This window comes from Tinamus guttatus, unplaced genomic scaffold, assembly GCF_059628265.1.
Source record: "Tinamus guttatus ecotype Peru unplaced genomic scaffold, ASM5962826v1 Tinamus_guttatus_pri_ptg000004l, whole genome shotgun sequence".
Lineage (NCBI taxonomy): Eukaryota > Metazoa > Chordata > Aves > Tinamiformes > Tinamidae > Tinamus > Tinamus guttatus.
The window spans coordinates 14,416,278-14,436,363 of NW_028288538.1; the positions used below are offsets into that span (position 1 = coordinate 14,416,278).

General features: G+C 36.9%; 1 protein-coding gene across 1 annotated transcript in view; it reads right to left on the minus strand.

The window, feature by feature from the left end:
* The window catches only part of LRRC49 (leucine rich repeat containing 49), a 35,983-nt gene that overhangs the window by 9,828 nt on the left and 6,069 nt on the right, over window positions 1-20,086 (minus strand). The window contains exons 7-10 of the mRNA XM_088520204.1: window positions 14,120-14,263; window positions 10,962-11,023; window positions 6,230-6,377; window positions 6-89 (exon numbers count right to left, since the gene is read on the minus strand). Of these exons, the coding sequence (XP_088376330.1) occupies window positions 6-89; window positions 6,230-6,377; window positions 10,962-11,023; window positions 14,120-14,263 (438 nt within the window). The remainder of the gene's footprint in view (window positions 1-5; window positions 90-6,229; window positions 6,378-10,961; window positions 11,024-14,119; window positions 14,264-20,086) is intronic.

Here is a 20,086-nt window from a genome sequence, read left to right on the forward strand (position 1 = left end):
AGTACCTTAAGCAAAGTCTGTTTATGGCTTTCACGCTTCCTTTCTTCCTCTTTCCTTACTGCAACTGATGCCATGCGCCTTTCTTCTTCCTAGATGAAGAAATAAAAACAATGTTATAAGAGTAGAAATAGTAGAAATTCTGAAAATACCACTGATAAACTATTAATATTCCTTAATGTGGGTATTTGAAATATTTTTTGCAAGATAATATAGCTTTAGAACAGTATCAGGAAGAATACAAAGGAATAGCAAACAATGTTTTTGGCAAAGGCAATAGAAACTCACAGCGACCATGATACACACTTGGCCAAATTCACACTGAAGCTATATTTATATATGTGTGTGTGTGTGTGTTTATATATATATATATATATATATATATATATATATATTTATTTATTTTACCCCAACTACCAAGATGAAGAGTTTTGAGATGTCATGTTGAGTCATGCTCAAACTACCTGTCTTGACTGCATGCAAACATATGTCCTGTAATAACTTCACTTTGGAGAGTGCAAGTTAACAAACTGAAAGGAGAAACATTATTTAGAACACAGTGAATTATATTCTGTAACAGTGATTTATATCTTCAGCATTTTTGTACCAGTTACTCTATTTAATAGCTTTTTTATATGAAAATGCACATAAAGTGAGTGAGCTGAATTCCATTTATGCCTGAATCCTAGCTTAAGGAGATTCATTTTTATAGCTACAAGCTATTTCCAGTGGCTTGCTTTTCTCAATCGGTAACAGAACTTGAGAAGGAAACAGTACTTTCAAAGTTAACTATAACACGTTAACAATATTTCTCATCAATGTTTTCATTCAAGAACAGAAACATTAATTTCTGAGTCATGCAGCAAAGATGCTTAATTTTCCTCATATAGGAATTCAGCACTGCAGGACAGCCATATTAGGTTGAATACTGTCTGTTTACAAAAGTCTGAATATTCTCACAGCACAATATTTTTAGAACATACATTTTTCAAGTAACAAAAAAAAATATTCACTACAAAGTAAAAAGTCTAGAGTTCTTCCAACACAAATATTTTAGGAGCATATTTCAACTTGTTTTAATTCATATGCCATTTGGGTGTTTCTATTAAAGTATCTTTCAAGAACACAGAGAAACTGTTTGGTTTGCCTTAAAATAGAAAGCTCAGGTTCCAGATAGGAGACCCTTGCCTTTTCACTTTCACTTTCCAGAAATTTGTGCTTGAACAAAAAGAAAAGAACGGAAAGCAGAAAGCATCCATATCCAAGACAAATGAACATTTGACGTTTTCCACACAGATTATTCTGTGTTTAGAGTATATTGAGAACCCTCAAGCACATGGATGAATGCTTACTGGAAGATGAAATAAGACAGGGAATTCCCATCTAGCATTACTGTCACACCCCCAGGTAAATCATTCTTAAAGTTTAAGCTGCTAAGTTTCCACAGCAAGGGCACTTGTTTCATGTAGCTCACTTCAAGCCCAATGGTAAATCATGAAGTTTGACACCAATCTTTAAAGTGATTGAACAACAAACTTCAAAACTGCCCCTGATAACTTTAACCTATCAGGCTTAGTACAGAAGGGGTCTACCCTAGCTCAGATGAAGGCATGAGACCTTGGGTGGGGAAGCTTTTCTTGCAGTCTTATACAACATTTGTCTGGAACACAAGAAGCTTTTGCCTACCCCCGCCTAAAAGCTGCTTACGACCTCCTGAGCATGAGGTTTTGCTGGCAGCTTTCTCTGCTACTGGGCTACTCGGTTTTTCCCTGAGCTGGGGATTACCAAGGGGCTGATGTCATACAAGTACAAAATAATTCAGATCGGGAGGGACCTCGGGAGGTCACTTATTCGTGTTTCTACTAAAAGGAACATCACCAATAAATTCAAAAAAACAGATACAGAAAGCCTTACAGAACCTGGGACTTTAAAGTACCGTGTAATAAAGCTGAATACATGAATGGGAAGAGGCTGAGGCTGTCCAAATTACCCAGGGTGGGGTGGAAACACCCGCATTCCAGGTACATGCCACAAACATCAGCATGTAACCAGTAATGCAAGATAAAAATACACTGGTCCTATCAGTCTGTATCATACAAGGTATGACACAAAATGCTAAGAATTCAGAGAAGGATTCGTATGGCAGCTATTTAAAGCCTTTCAATTAACTGGATTAGTATAAACTTTGCAGACAAAAAGAAGTCTTATTATGGACATTGAAAAAAATATTTTTTTAAATATATTTTACAGAAAAATATACTCAGTCTAAAAAAATCCAAATTTCACTCAGTATTGATGTGAAGTGAAGTGACAGAGAATATATTTGCATAAAGACCAGGGGCCAAAATTTACTCGTTATGGAAATTAAATTTGTATAGCTTTCTTGACTAATCTTACATAACACATGCAATCAATCATGAAAAAACAAAGTTATAAAACAAAGCCTTTAATAATCTTGCTACAATTCATTCAATATCACCCACTCTTCCTTTTTTTTAGCTCCAGCTCTTTTGGAATTTTCCATGTCTACTACTTTTTTTTTTTTTTTTTTTTTTTTTTTTGCTTCTCATTACTCTGTTGCTATTGTCTGTAACTTTATATGTCTCCTCTTGATAGTTCCCAGATGAGCTAAGGCTATTTTAAATCCTATCTTCTATGTCTTGTCCTTTCGTATGTTCAAAACAATTAAGTTTTAGGCTAATAATAATACATATTTGATTTCCATTAAAGAATTGTTGACAGCTCTGCCACCTACCAAACTGATCCAAACCTATTTTGTCTCTTTCCCTAAATTCAGTCTAATTCCCAACTGTCAGGATCCACTATGGAAAGACGACCTCCACTATACCTCACAATAATTTAGATTCCAGCTGGGGAGTTGGACAAACACACTGGGCTCCTGTCCTACTGTGGAAGGGAAGTGGCAGGAAAGCAAAATTCATCATAATAAAGGCTCAACTGCTACAGTGACCACAGGAGACACCTGCGTTAGAGATGGGCAGATGTTTTTCCAGAGGCAAAGATGACAAACCATGGGGAAAGAACTTGTATGATCTTCCTTATTTTGAAATCTTTGCCATTTATTTCTTCTCCACTTCCTACCTAAAAAGGTTACAAAGAGAGTAAGAAAAAGAATTTATAATAAGAAAAAGTCTCAGCTTCTGCAATACAGAAATCACTGAACTGAGCTTTTAATGCTGCTGGTTTATAGTCTTAATGTGAAGCAACAGTGCTGACAGAACACAAAAAGAACTTCATCTTTACTAAATAACTTTATTTCCATAATATTGGCATACTGATAGCTCCCCCTGCTGCTAATTGAGCACTATTGTAAGAAAAACTACAAATCTTCATTTTAGCCACCAGTCTTGTAAGACAAAACACCCAGCAAGACCTGAGATGGATCCTCGCCTGAGCATACCAGGATGCTCACACTCCTCTTCACAACTGGATTACTTCACAAGTTTAGTTGAAAGTAAAGAGAGGCAAAAGTTCTACTGTTAAAAATATGTAGCAATTTTGCTGGGAAACAGTATTGAAGTGAGGGATAGAAGTGGTATTCCTAGTTAAATTACTTCACACTAAGATAGGTATGTATTTCATTCATATTTAAACATATACTCTATGTAGACAGACAATATTTGTTTCCTGTTATTAAGGACTACAGGGAATATATTTTAGAGAGCTGAAGTACATCTGTGACTGGATAAGTCCACTTTTAAAAAATTTCAAGGGCTACAAAACATTCAAAAAGTTTCAGCGCCCCAAAAACTAGCCACTGTAGCACATTAACCAAGCAATGCAACACACTACAGATTTGACCAGAGCTCACAGCTGTAATACACTTCAACTTCATACAAACCTAGATCATTTAGCCATAAATCAAATCATATTATCTTACACCTGAGATGGACTAGAAGCACAAACAACACATGGTTACTGATTATTACCACGGGTGACACCTGGGAATTCGTCATGCCACTGTAACTCAGCCTTTTCTCATGCACTTACTGCCTCACAGTAATTTTTTCCCATAGTTATGCAAAAGCACAAACTCAGAGTGCCTACCTTCCTCCAAATCACTACCTACGATTTTGGGGTTTGTGCCTCTGGAGTTCCTACTGAAGAGGTGAGCCACCAAAGGGAGTACATCTCAAAAACATATAGAAATAAGTAAAAACTTTTGAAAAATGTCCGTTAGATGTTATTCCAACTTAAAATAGTTATCTCACCCCAGCAAAGAGAGCAAGTTAAAACCTGAAAACTGAAACAATTGTCTAAAAGTTTTCCAACAGAACTTCTAATCAGGTTAGAGAAGAATTTCTGGTCAGAAAAAACAAACATCCAAGTCCAACTCTCAATTCTTTGAAAGATAAAGCAATACCTCAGTTCAGAATGTCTGGACATACTTCAAACCAAGGAAGAAAATATTCTAATTAGCATAATTGGAGTTTGGTTCTACTAATGAAGTGAGAAAAAGCATATGCTCACGCTATACTTCCACTCCCCCACTAAGTTACTTTACCCTTATATTTGATGGCAACAACGTGCTGCATTACTAAGCAGCATAGCTGGATTAGGCATTGCCAACTCTCTGATTTTACCCCAGATCTCACGATACTTGTTATTTTTCTTAAAGTCCCAGTTAAATCATATGAATATCTGGGTAACACAGGTTTTTTCCGGAAAAAGCATATTGTCTCCTCTGCACAGAGAAAGTTTAAAAAGAAATTCTCAAGGCTCAAAACCTAAAAGGCAAATAAAAAGAACGCAAAACACATTCCTTACAAGTAGTTTTATGAGCAGCACAACTAGTGAAGCCTGGTTTTCTGTGGCTTGCTGTCTCATGGTTGATCCTCTGATGTTTAACAAGGTGTGATCACAGATAGATCTTTCCTCATGGCTGTGCACTTCTAATAGATCTTTCTCATGCATTGAGTTTAAAAGGAGTTTAGAGCTCTTTCTGCAGTTCTTCCATTGCTGACAACACTACTAGAATCTCTATCCATTGTACCTGGGGGTGGGAAATACACCAACTTCCCCTTTTTCTTCTCTCCCCATTCTGCAGCAGAAGTTCAGAGTAAAGAATTCTTACTCACCTTACTTACGTTCCTGAAATAACACTAAGAAAAGAGTTTTGCAAAGCAAAACAATTTGCTGGTATTCAATTAAGTTGGTATAAATCCAAAAAGAAAAAGTCCCCCAATACCTGGAAAGAAGTGACTGAATAGATACTGGTGTTAACACTTAGGCCATGTTTTCCCCATGCATATTGTCACATAATTGGATCTATTTTAGATTCACAGTGGTTTGATTACAACACAACAGGATGAGACGGTACAAAACAGGTGCAATTTATAATACTTAAGAGGCTGCGTAAAAAGCAAATAAGCACTTAAAAGACAGTGATTGTATCAGCATCTGGTCAAAGATTACTGTTGTTTGTTAAGCCTATTATACTTGTTATCTGGCTGTTACGTGGATGCCTCTTGTAAGCAGGTCAGGCTTACACAGAGTAGAGAGAAGAATTAACACAGTTACTCTTAACAGAGACAAAAGAGATGCCTCGATCTATGCCTCAATGCCCCTGCAAGTTCCCCTACATGCTCTCCCTCACAGCATGTTTCCATGAGGTCTGAGGAAGCTGGCTCTCCACAAGTCATTTTCTCCTATTCATTCAAGCTTATTTGAACTTGACCAGTAGATTCAGAAATGAAGGGGGGAAGAGGAGGTTAGGCAAGGGAGGGGGAAAGGCAGACTGACCCACAGAAACAACGCAATCAGCAGGTCTCGTTACAGAGGCAGGCCAAAAACCCACAACCTGTTTAAATGAAAGATAAAAACAGTGCTGATTTTACAGCAAGCATTCTATTGCTCTGGTAGAAATAGCCTGTTGCTTTTCATCTACAGAACAAGTCAATACAGACTACACAGTGAAAGTGCAAACTAGGAGCTCTATAGTTTCACTATCACTTGGCATTTAGCCACACAGTGCTTAGTAATGAAAAAATTTAAACATTTTAGAATATGTTAACGGGAAGCAAAGAAGCACACTGTTATATAATACTGAGCAAAATAAAAAGGTTTAAACCTTGAATATTTTGTATAAATATCATGAACTTCCAGGTTTAAATAAAAATGCATTTTTTCCTCTATATACAAAGCCCTACATTTTACTCTTAAATCTAAGCATCTACTATGTGACAAAAATATATTGTAGAAAATTTCTTACTGTGATTCTCTTCATATCTAGCTGTCGGAGCTGCATCATATGGTGGAGAACAGTGTGCTTGTACCATGTCTCCTGAGCTATTGGATTGCCATCAAGGGTGATATCTGACAAGGATGAGGAATCAGCAAGGCACAGAATATCCTCAAAACTGTAACCAAATAAAGTTTATAGCTTTAATGCCATGGGATAGGAAGATGTTTGAGAAGTAAGATTTTTTTCTTTTAAGGAAAGAATATTTTTCTGTACTGAAGAAAACAGCATATCATACATGACAAATCAAGTTAAAAGTATTTTGAATTACCAAGAACAGCTGCTGCACATCTCTTAACACACTCTTTATTCTGTGTCTCTATATATGTATGTGATCTAAAAGAACATAGTTTCACATTTAGAAAAAAAAAAGTATAAATATCAATACATAACCCCAAATTAATATGAATTGCATTTGCAATTAAAAACAGTGTGACACATCCAGTGGTTGAGTTTGCTAGTATTTTCAAGACCTTCCACTAAAACATACTTCCATGCTCTTAAATTCCCAGCACTTCAGCAAGCCAGAATACTAATTCTAGAGCTAAAACAGATGTGCTCGCTTTATCCTGCTTTTAGCTACCATATTAGTAACTCAATTTTAGAGCAAACAACAGTGCAAAACCAGTGAACTTTGGGAGTCTTTGCATAGATATATGAAAAATACAGTGTAGAAATTCAATGTAGAACACTTAATATATTGTACTTAGCACAGAGGCATCACATCTATGAAAAGTGAAGCTTTAAGATGGCACATGCACCAAAGAGACCACATACCTTTCAAACAAGTGGGTCTCTTTCCCCCAACAGGGACAAATGCCATGGTGGCGAGCGCTGAGGCTCTACATGAGTCATGAGGCCACGTCTCGATGCTCTCTCCCTCAGCTGCTCTTCATGGAGCAGCTCTCGAGCCACTTGCTGCAGCTGCACACGATGCTGTTTCACACCGGCTCAAATAACTTTCTCCTCCAGGGCTCAAATGGAACATTTGCCCCTCTTTCCAAAAATCCTTTACCCCAGGAACCAGGAGCAACCAACCTCCTTTCTAGCAAAGGTAAATTCAGTGTAATACAGACACGATTGGTGAATTTGGGTTAAATTACTCTAGAGTGTTTTCTAGACTTTTTTCCTTTCAGATTCAAGGTAGACCACTCTGAGCACTGTCAAGACATAGTAGTCCTGTATCCATTTCCCTCCTCTGCCAAAAGGGATGCAAACACACTTCTTGCACCTTGTATGGGAACTCTGCAATGAGGAAGCAGCAGAGTATGCTGCAGTGATGCACATTCAGCATCCAGCTTGGATACTGGTTCCCTTCTAAACATTTAGTAGGCATGAACTGGGATGCTTGTCTCCTCATAAACAGCCTACTTGCTCAGGAGCACAATTCTCTCTTGCACTTGCACCCATGATTTTTTAAAAACACGTTCCACAAAGTGAAAAAGGTCTGAAGAAAAGATTGAAAGCAACATACTGGATAGCAACTTGGGTGCTCAAATCACAGCTCCAAGAAACATTCAGTCGATGAAAACTTCTGACTCCCATTCCAAATCTCTAACAACTAAACTACCTATTAAGAAAGAAGCTTCTACCACCTTTCATTCCTATTGTACTTTTTTGTATAAATGTTTAGGAAAAGTATCCATCACTTTAATCTAAACAAGTTTTTTTCTCATCAGAATAAAGACTAAGCACATTCCTTCTCTTAGGTGTCCAGCTAGGTAACCAAGTCAAGAAAAGTACTCCACAGGCCTACTGAAATGGTAGCCATTTTTTTCAATATGGCTAAATAAAGTGCTTTAGCAAATGAAAAAGCAAACACAGTGCTGACCTGGAGCAAATTATCATAACAAGGAGAATGCATTTTCCTTATTAAATTCTTCCTATTTTACATTATTAAATATGAACAATAACAGCCCTCCTTATAAATCTCAGTGAGGTATCTTTCTAGAAGAAAATTATGTCTGTAATCACTTCCCAATACCACAAGACAAATTAAAAAACTGATTTCTTAACCCTCTTTATAACTCATTTTAGACGCACAATAATAATCAACCACACTGAGCGAATACCTTCAGTTTGTAATGGCTAAATTGTTTTTTGGAGGGTGGGCTGAAACAGGACATCCTTTGTTTCAGATCTGCATCAACTTTCACTGAGTGTGGTTTTAGCTTGTATTATTTTGCTAACATATACCTTTTACTAAAAGCTCTGCAGAGAAGCAACAGCTTTCTGAAGCCTTGCCTGAAGGTGAAGAGGAAAAGACTGTTCAGTGATGAAACCTCTTATAGATTCCTGTGTCTTAGCCACAGACAATTTTAAAAAGGCAATTCTGAATCTTTTACTGAGACTACAACTCACATATCTGTATCTACTTGAGACTCAAGGACTCTTGCTGTCATAAAAATAGAAAGCAATACAACTTTACATGGTAAGACTATCTAAGAAATCCTACACTTACATAGTATTTTATCTTCTAAAATACTTTAATTTCTTAATGAAACAATTTAATGAGTCCATATTATAAATCTATCCCATTTTTAGCAACACACTTCGTCTCTACTTGCAGATTTTCTCTGTGCATCTACAAATGAATTAACCAGAATAGCTATATAACTAATTACCTAGAAGCCACTGGACACATAGACGTTTCTAGAGAAATGTGTTTTAAACATTCCCATATGGAACATAGTAAAATCAAGTAAGCAACTCAAACTATATAAAGGCATTTAAAAGGACTGTAGAAATGTTTGGACACTGCACCACAATTTACTAGTGTTATAGTCATACATGGCTTCTTTGATCAGCTGAAATAGCATCAAGCCAAGTATCAGATGACTACAGAAAAAGGCCATGAACTTACTTTTGCATTTAATCATTCACTGTGAGGCCATATATCCATTGCTTAACTCAAGATGAACTATTAATGAGGCTTTTTAACCTTCAAAACTCCCATTAGGCAATGGAACGTCACTGCTTCAAAAACCTAAGCCAAACGCTATAATAAAGTTTGCTTTGTTTTTAATGAATAGAACAACAGAAACCTAAACTGATCCACCCATCTACCTATCTCTATGGGTATATAAAATTTGTAGCATGGAAATTAAATGTTTCTATATCTATTCCAAGCAAAAAGTAAAACCCAATTAACATTATATATTTGCGAGAATGTTCGAAGTAAGTTTTTGAACTAAACTAGGGCTAGATCTCCTAACGCTAACTCCAATGAATAAAAGATAAAAATCAGGATCACATTCTCAAAATAAGCTGCTTAAGACAAAGTTTGAGAACTGATTATATAAAATGTAAGGACATCATCTTTAAGAAATTTGCAGAAAAATCCAAAACCTTTTTCATTCCTTACACACTGCAAAAGTAACACTATAAATCTACACAAAACGATGTGAGAAAGGAGTCAGAAAACTACATGAAATACATCAAGTATCTAAAAACTATACAGAAATTCCAGTGACTGCAGGATGATACTCCCTGATGACAAGGGAAAGAGCTACTGCAGTCCCCCATTGCTCTTGCCAGCCTAAGACATTTGTTGGAAAAGCAGAACAAATGGCATGTGCTAAATTTGGAAGTTATCCAACAGAAGAAGGTTAAAAAAAAAAAAAAAAAAAAAAAAAGGCAGCAAACCCTATCTTTATTACCTCAATTTAAAACATAAAGAGACTAGCAGATGAATGAAGAGTATATTAAACATTCCTGAAGCTCATCTCTGAGTTTTTAAAATGCTTAATACTCAGGAGTATTTAGGAGACCACTGTACTTCAAGAGCCTAAGGAACACAGACAAGTAGGTTGGAGCTGTCTGCAAAAAATATAATGCAGGTCAGCTTAAAACATTCAAGAAGCTCGCATTAAGTATAACTTTTTTTACAGAAGAAAACAAGTACCACAGGAATGTGGAAGTATTTTCAGTAATTAGACTCTATCTCTATCCAATTCTATCAAAATGAGTCTGGCAAAGGCTCGTGATGAGTAAGGGATAAAGGCAAACAATATCACTCGACTGAAAATTAATGTAAGGACTTTTTTTTTGAATTTTTTAATGCATAAAATCATTACGAGTATATAAACACAGATCACAAATCTATGCAGATAAAAATACAGAAGACATTTCTATTTATTACAAAGCTTGCTTGGTTACCTAAAACAGAAGCCCTAATAGAAATCTGAGTTACTCTATTTCTACCATCCGGTTTCCAAGTACCATGAATATACCTTTCAGACTTTATTAAGAAATGAGCATATAAGACATAATCATAAAATTCTCTAATCAACGTAAGTAAGCAGAATCTGACTCAGCAGTTTGTACCAGGCTTATATATTTCATTTAACATGCAAGCACTGTATTTAAGTGCCTTGCACAATGCTACTTTAACAGACATATATTTTAAAAATACAACACACTTGCAACATCTTCTAATTTTCATAATTATAAACAATAAGGCCATCTTTAAAAAAAGTAATTTTTCACATTATAATTTTCAGAGCACAAGCACACTGAAATGCAAAAGGTTTAAAGAACTTTTCATATTAAAGTAGGAAAAACATAATGGCTTGATTATATAATCTAACATGTTACAAAGAAGGATCTGTATTCATAATGCAAGAATTTAAAATTTAATAAAATACAGCTGTAATAACATACCTCAAATTACTGATAGGAAACAAACTGCTATTAACCTTACCTAGATATGTTATTGAAGCTGAGGAACAAACGCTGGAGACAGGGCAAAGTATCCACATCTTTCTAGAAGGAAAAAAAAAAAAAGAGGCGTAAATTCAGTTGCTGAAAAATATCATCCTTCCTAGCTTTCTAGTGTGCCTGATGATGAAACACATTCATTGCTATATACTATAACCTTGCTACAACATTGACTTCTGTCGCACATGCAGCTCCATTTCTCCCTAGTGCAGACTGCAAGGGAGTGTTTCAGTGCAGATATCTACTCTGCAGAACAAACTGCACCACTTGCAAGGCAAACAGTGTTAAAGAAGAGAGGATGAAACTGCTGCTGGTTTCTGAACAGGCTTTTGGGAAAGAAGCCAAGGTGCTGTTTCAGCATATTTAAGCTGTACCTTAAATACGCTGTAACCAAATTCCCATGGAAAAAAAAAAAAAAAATCTTTTGTGAGCATGCTGCCATAAGGCTTTTGAAAATTGCACCATGCAGCAAGGTAACTAGCACTTAAAAATAGCAAAGGCTCTTCTGCTAGAGAAAAACTGAAAGATTTTGTACATTTTTGTACATTCAGGGTAATCTGACTGATTTTAAGTTTATATATAATCTGCAGACATTACAAATGTATAAAAAAAAATTAAGAATGAGTAATTGTGAATTCAATAAATACTACTAAAGACCTTTACAGAACACTTTAAATTTGTCCAAAGAATTAGTAAACTAAAACACATCAACTAAGATGAAGTTATTTATGAAACATAAATCCACACGGGCCAGACGGCAGTCTGCAGCGTTGCATGTACCCTCTTATAGCAGAAGGGTAAACTGTATCACCTCAATGGTATCTCTTTGTCCTGCTAAGGGGCATCCTCCAGCCTGCAGCCAGTGGCCACCAACCTCCTCACATGCAGAATGCAGTGACACAGGGACTCCCTTCATTTTAGGCTCCAGTCACATGGGTAGTCCCGGAGTTGGAAGGGGCATTCTGCAGGCATCCTACCCAGGCAGCTAAGCTTAAGGCAGTGCTGAAGATGTCACGTTGCTGCTATCAATGAAACATTGTGTGTGAGCTAACAAACCACGATGAGAATCACAGACCTATCAACAATAAGGAGGGCTCATTAGCTCCAGTCTATATTAACTACAGCTGCCAACTCCTATTTTGAGGCTCTTCTGAATCCACTTAGATTAGACCATGGAGAGACTGAGTTCACAACTGTCATCTAGATGTACCCTCAGTGCCTAAGGCTACTTACAGTGCTGACATTTCAGGGAGCACAGGGGCAAGGATGAAATACACAGCAAGACAGACTGTGCACAGTAATTCTTGTCAAGCAATACAGACTTTAAGCAGTGAAAGAATTTTGTGTTTGGGAACACAACGTAATTTCCTGTGAAGACAGACTTCTTTAGCTAGAAGCAATCTCTGCTGTCTTGAGAGATGTTGCAAGCCTCACAGGCATGAGGCATCACCTCAGTTACAAGGAAGGCCTGAGCAACTTCAGTTTTGCTATGAGGTCATTAAGTCAGCAGACCTACGAGGCAGGAGTTTTCATCCTATGAAAATGCACAATTTAAACAGTTCTCCATGTCTAAGATCAAGCTGCATATGACAACGACAGAATCACTAGTTTTTACACCTAAAAGTAGGCAAGCTGCTATCAATTTTAAACAAAAATTCCTAATTAGGGACACTAATTCACTACTGGATGAAAAGGAAACAGACATTCCATAACTCCTTATATGTAGAGATTCATGTTTTTGACACCAGTTGAGAATTTTTATAATCCTTTACTCTCCCCCACTTGCCCTTCCTCAGAATAGTCCAACTTCTTGAAGACATCTTTAATTCACTACAGGAGTGCTTCCTTTTTATTTATTTATTTATTTTCTTTCTTTTTTTCTTTTTCTTTTTCTCCAGGTTCTACCACTTTGGATGAACTAGAATTTGTTGTTTTTAGAATAACTATTTTTTGATTCAAATATTTCCAGTGAAATCTGATGGATAGCTTAAAGACAAAAAATGGCCCCCAAATTACTAATCTAAGGCAAAAGAATTATAGAAGGTAGTTACAGATTTAATTGAGCAAACAGGCTGCAATTGAATTGGGTAACTCTAATTATCCAGTAGAGTCAACTGCATCACGGTATGGAGTTTAGTACCGAACTTCAGTTTATCTGACAAATGAGAACATCATGTTTTCTATAAAAGTAATATGTTTCTAGACATCACAGGAGAAAAAACATTGAAAATAAGAAAGGTTCACAAAAATGTACTGAGAGAGAACGTTTTAGAAATTCATTATTATAGTATTGTCATAACTGAGTAACTAAACCACAGCCCGTGCAGTAGAAACCACACTCTTTATGTGAGTGGAAATTTTTCAGTTTACCTCTATATCACACCTATATCGTGATTCAAATTCCAAAAACGAATTCTATATAAGCCAACAATTAGAAAACCTTTCCTTTAAGGAAGAGGATTAGAAGTCAAACCAACAACTCTCTTCCCCCAACTTCAAGTACTCCAAAAGTAAACTACCTTGAACATTATTTCCATAAAATAATCAATTTGTTTCTGTGTTTCTAGATTTGCAGGAATGTAAATTGCAACAGATTTTTGATTTCAAAACAAAATAGTGCAACTTTCATCTTCTAAGGTCTTTCCACTTCAGAAAGTTAAAATAAATCTAAAATACACGTGCATCTAAAAATTGCCTACCATTAAAATGAGAAAGAAATTTAATACTAGGAATGAAAAACCATTTTTCCATATCGCAAACACCATGACATGTCCAAATCTTGACTTCATATTACTTCAGAATCCTTCTCTAGAAGAAGGAGAGTTAGTGCTGTCTGCTAAAATCACCATCCAACTCAAAAAGTGATCTATTAGACTGTAGCCAGGGTGACAATCAATTAATTTAATATTATGGACAAAATAAAACAAAATTTCTGAAATTTTCTTTCTGAAACAGTGCTTTAGACCAGAGAGAAACGAAACATTAAGGTGGGATACAGGAGAACCTAAGCCTGCAACTCCTTAGCACCCAGGCTGCATTGAGGGGAAACAAGGACAATGCAGGAACTATTCCTGAAAAGGGTGAAAAGGCACCAGCTGTGAGCAAGACAACACTGGAAATATAACTGGTATTTTTCCTTACTATAGAACAGACTTGATTATGACGTAGGTTGAGCTCTGTGAGTGAATCCAGTCCGTTAATATTTTCTACAATGGTCAGTAGGTTTCTGGCAAGGTTTAATACTCTCAGTTCACCCAAATGGTTGATATTTTCTATCTTAGTGATCTGTAAAAGAAGTATAAATACACACATTATATTTTACATAGATTTACAATACATATATAAAGCATTTACATATGTATTTTTAAAAAGCAACATGTACAAAAACAGATTCAACTTAATCCAATACTATGTTTTTATTACTTTTCTAAACTGTCACAACCCTCTCACAAACTGCCCAAAACAAGCTATAGCCTAAGAGTAGTACCCACCACCATCTTTTTAAACATACTACAGTGAAAACAAGTCAATGGTCCTCTCTTTATCCTCAGAAATCAAATCCAGCTGTGCTGTCCTGTAGCTGCACCCTCAAAAGACATTACTTAACCATTCATACCATAAGCCTAAGAGGACACTGATGATATCATGGTATGTCAAAATTGGAAAATTTTGTGCGCAGCTGATCCTTGGAGTGTTTCCAAAGGCACAGATACACAGGCAAGTCTCCCAATACACTGCCACAGGAGAACACAGTATGGTAGCTCCATAGCATATGGAGGCCCCATAGCATATAGTGCTCCACAGCATCTCAGAAGTCAGTGCCAACCTCCCCTCACGCCTTGAACAGGTCAGCACACTTGCAGCTGTGTCTCTGGGAGCTCCACACATGGGCTTCCCAGCAGGGCACAGGACTGGGACTTGCTGCACATAAGGAGCCAAGGAGCAGCCACAGCCCCCTGGAGAAGGGAGTACTTATTCTGGCACTGGAACCTGTAAGGAAGAATTTTATGAGCTGATGATTTCTGGACTCAGGGAGAAACACTCATATAAAAGTCAGAAAAAGAAATCAGCATCATCCTTAATTTGGATACACAGCGTGTTTGCTCGACAGCCCCAGCATTTCTTTTGACAATTCATGGCTTCCCGGTAGCCGGCAGATGCTTTAGGTTTGCATTTATTTTCAGGATCCTAAAGATTCAAGTGATACTGAATAAGCATTGTCAAAGGGTTACCGGCCCTTACTTTCATTTTTGATTCGTGGAAATGTTACTGTGTTTTAAAAGGGCATTAAAAAATTCTTAACTGATGCAATATGGCTTTATTTTATGCTGTCTGCATTTCTCAGCAATTCAAGCAAGCTCTCTTTCCCTGAGTAATCTGGCATTTGTCTTCCAGCATCTACCCAGATGTTCACACAGGACTTGCACACAGCAATATCATGGAGCAGATTGTCATTGCACAGTAGGATATTAATATTGTTCCCACCCAAACCCATGTAACATGTTAGTGTACATGTTCTTCAGCAAGGTTGCGAAGAAAACAATATTATTATCCATTTATCTGTCTGTAGTACTGTTGTTAATATTAGAGGTTTTACGTAGAATTGATGTTATTAGGAGGTTTCATCTTCTTAAAATTTTTAATATGAAGTACTGAAATTATGTGGCTTACAAGATGATTTAGTAAACCAGGAAAAAAATAGCAATAAAGGAATTACTGTTTGTACTTGACTACAAGAGATATATTTTATTGGGCATCACACAGATTTTTCAGCCTTCTTATGAACCTTGTGAAAGGGTTTTCTTTCACAAAGCACATTTAGAGATTTGATTTGAAGTGCTACCCCCTTCTCCAAAAATAATGAATAAGGTTTTGCATTTAAGCATTTCAGAATGCTACATTTTGGTATTTTAAAGGACATTCAGTTCCCCATTTCAGTCCTCACACTGGGGGTGGATGTAGAGGGATGGACACAACCAAAAGTTCAGAACAAACTGTATTTAGTCAAGATATCCTGTACTTGAATAAATCAAAATATTTTCCAAAAAGTGAACAACAACAGCATTTTACTCCTTTTATTTCTCTTCCCTCCAAGCTCTTGGAAAAATTCCACTCTTGCAAGCTGCACCCCATCTGTGCAACTGATTTACATCCGAAATGGTGGAAGGAAAGAGACTAAACCAGCTACCTAGCTTTCCTCTGAACTGCTACAGTTCCTCTGAATTGTACACAAATGCTAGGGAAAAAAAAAATCTTTCTAGCTAGACTCTAGCAGTACTTTTGAAGAATTTGAAAATTCTATTTGAGTATTTATATTGTGTCTATTAAAAGTGACAGTTGAAATGTTACGTACAACTACATATCATGAAACAGTTAAGTTCCTGTTCCAGCTTAATGCATTTAAAGTAACTTTAATATAATCTGTACATTTTTTTGTGCATGGGTTTAAACTTACTATTGTTTTGTGATCCCCTGAAATCAGAGGCAACACACAGAAGATACACAATATTAATTATAGGTTCCAACCCCCCAAAAAATAAAGTGATTGCAAGAACTGCTTGTATTTTTTTAGTGATTTACATAACTGAAGGATGAAATCTATTTGATGGGATATTATGCTGTAGGTATTACATAAAAATTATTTTTATTGTGAATGTGATGTCCTATAACTGCTACAAAGTTGCAAAGCAAAAAGAAAAAGGGGGAGGAATTAAATAATAATACTTATTTCTTGCCAGATATATGAGTACCTTCAATATGCTCCACAAGGACTGTGGAATATCACATTCAATGAAAAATGGCTCTAGCAGAATAATTTGCAGGAATCAACAAGACTTACTGTTTCTCACCATAACCTACCATATTAAATTACAAATTTCATTTAATGCCAGAGAAGCCAAGCTACAAGAAAAAGACTAGAGAGACTGTTCTATATCACCTCAGCTGCAAGCAACCATTTCTGTTCTGCAGTACAGTAACAACAGCATTGTTGACAATGTCATGCATACATTGCTGTCTAACCAAAAAGCTATAGTATGTCAAGTTCCACTTGTACTTCAATATCTTGGGATACATCTTAGGGACAAGATTTCCCTCACTAAATCATCTAACAGAATCTAGCAACACTCTAAAACACCTTCTGGTGACTTAATCTCTCTCTCCCCACTGAGGGAGGCTAGTGATGTTAGAGCATTGCATTTAAGTTTTTCAACCCCCTTGTATCTCTACAAAAGAATAATTCTACTGCACTGAAGACTGCCCACCTGATGTTCTCTCCTCCTAAGACGGTGACTTCTCTAGGATGAACCATGTGTGCTCATTAACTGAAGAGCAGCAACTTGAAAAGTAAGAAACCCAGTCAAGACAAAGTTGCTGTACGGAAAGACAAAGCACCTCAAAATAGAACACTGCTCTAATATGCAGGAGAATATGAATCACACAGGATTGCTGTATAAAAATAACAGGCAAATTGGTCAGTTTTCAGAAAATTCAACTGTGGTATTTTTCAACAAATAAATCACTGAAATATTCCATAAAGGGACATGTGATCAACCTTTACCCTAAAGCAGGAAGAGAATTGATGAATAGAAGCCTTCAGTGTATACTCTACAGGAAGTACACTAAAGACCAACAGATTTCTTACATAATTCCATGAAATGTGTTGGATTTCTGAACACCAAAACCACAGGAACACTGTTTTTCCTAGCCTCAAATACAGAGTACCATTCAGTGAGTACTGTAATAGGATGTTGTTTCAGTGCACTACAGTTAAATCTACTGCCACAAAAGTCTTCATTCATTCAACAAAGGAGTTTTTTGTGACTTTATTAGTGACATTTTTGCAATAGAGAATTGTCATTTCCCTAGTACCCTCAAAATAATTCTTCTCTACTTTTTTTTAGCCTCTTATTTCCTTAACGAGAGGAAATAACCAAAAGATAGTGAATTCAGGCACCTCAAAAATCAGAGGATCACAGAATAGTTGATGTTAGAAGCCATCTCTAGAGACATCTACTCCAGCCCCAGACTCCACAAACCCTGCCTGTTGGGTCTGACCTCCTGACAGGAATATTTTTCTTATGTTTAAAGAAGTTGCCTTGTATTTCACTTTGTGCCAATTACCTCTTACCCTTCACTGACATCACTGATAAAAAGTGCAGCCCTATGGTTACTCCTGCTCCCATCAGGTGTTTGAACACATTGATAAGAAACCCTGAGCCATCTCTTCTCCAGACTGAACAGCCCCAGCTCTCTCCTCATGAGATGCTCTGGTCCCTTCATCATCTTTCACTACACTCCCTCCAGTAAATTCACATCCATCTTGGGTTAAGGAGCCCATAGCTGGGCACAGCACTACACATATGGCTTTAGCAGTGCTGAGCAGAGAGGCAGCACCACCTCTCTCAACCTGCTAGCAATGCTCTTCCCAACACAGGCTACCATCTTAGGCTGCCTTAGCCATCACAGCACATTGCTGGTTCCTGTTCCACTTGTTCCCCAACATGCCCCCACATGCTTTAATGCAAGCTGCTTTTTAGCTGGTCATCTTCCAACATGTATCATGCAAAGGGTTATTCTTCCAAAGACTCGGCTTTGAAATTCATGAGCTTTTTGCTTGCCCATTGCTCCAGCCTGCTGCTGAATTGCAGCACAACCATCTAGTGCATCAACCACTTGCCCCACATTTGCAGCTTCTGCAAGCTTCCCCGGGGTACACTCTGCCCAGGTCATTATTAATGACAAACAGTATCAGTCCCTGGGGCAAACTACTAGTGAACTGGCACCCAGCCGGACTACATGTCACTGACCACAACCTTTTCAGTCTGGCAGTGCAGCTAGCTTTCAATCTGTCTTGCTCCCCATTTCTCTAGTCTGTATCACAGCAGTGTTTCTAGGAAGATTTACAGGGGACTGGGTCCAGAGCCTTCCTGAAAAAAATCAAGATAAACATCACTGCTCTCCACATATTTGCTGAACTAGACATTTAGCCATAGCAGGCTATCAAGTGGTCACACATGAATTCCTCTTCATAAATCCATTCTGACTGCTCCCAGTCACTTTTTGCCCTTAATGTGTTTGGAAATGCTTTCCAAGACCAGCTGCTCCATGACCTTCCCAGGGATTCAGGTGAGGCTGACTTGTTTTTTATATTCATATAAATGACATCCCTGTTTTAAGCTAATTACAATCTATGCAACAACCAACAGGGAAAAAAAAAAATCATATTTTAGATTAACACCATTCTTAAAGGATTTACTTCTTCCTGAAGAGTTCAGCATCGGTCCCCCTCCCCCAGCCAAACTTAATTATAATGACAATTTTTGAAACAATTTTTTTTTAATTACATTTACGAAAAAATAGTTTATAATCAGTACAACAAAACAACAACATAAGCAGGTCTGAACAATGCCTTTTATAGTACAAATTTTACACCATGGCCCACAAATATATTAAAAACATATAAAGATTCCTGGCAACAAGATACAGATGCCTCCTCAAGACTGTTCTCTTCTAGAAAACAGCCTTAAAGACCAGGAACACAAGATTCCCATGCCGTGTCGTCAATTTACAAAAAGATACACTATGTTTCCTGCAGATGTGAGAAAAATACCAGAAGTGTCATTAAAATATCTGCAGTTAGTGAGAGAATGACTGAAAAGATGGCAGCATTAAGTTGTTTTAACTGCTACATTCTGCAATACCTGAAGGCATCTTTTAATGTTCTCAAAAGCAATTCTGTAGTTGAAGATTATTGAGAAAATTGTGATTTGGGAGATATACAGTTTAAGATAAAATAGAAGGGTGCCCAAGTAAAGGTTGCATGAATCTCGGTCTCAAGTTAAAAGGCACATAACCTCTCTATCATTAAAAACACACAAAAAAAAAAAAAACAGACTTGAAAACAACACAGTGGGCTGACACGCTCCTAAGCGGCATCTCAGATGCACTACTTATTTCTTCATTGTGCATTCAAAAAAATATGCATGGAGGCTGGTATTTTACATGAATAATCACATAACTAGAAAAAAAAAAAAAAAAACTAGCCATAGATCAGAAAAAAACAAAAAAGATAGCATTCATCAACAGAAGGGAAGTTCAAAAATCTCC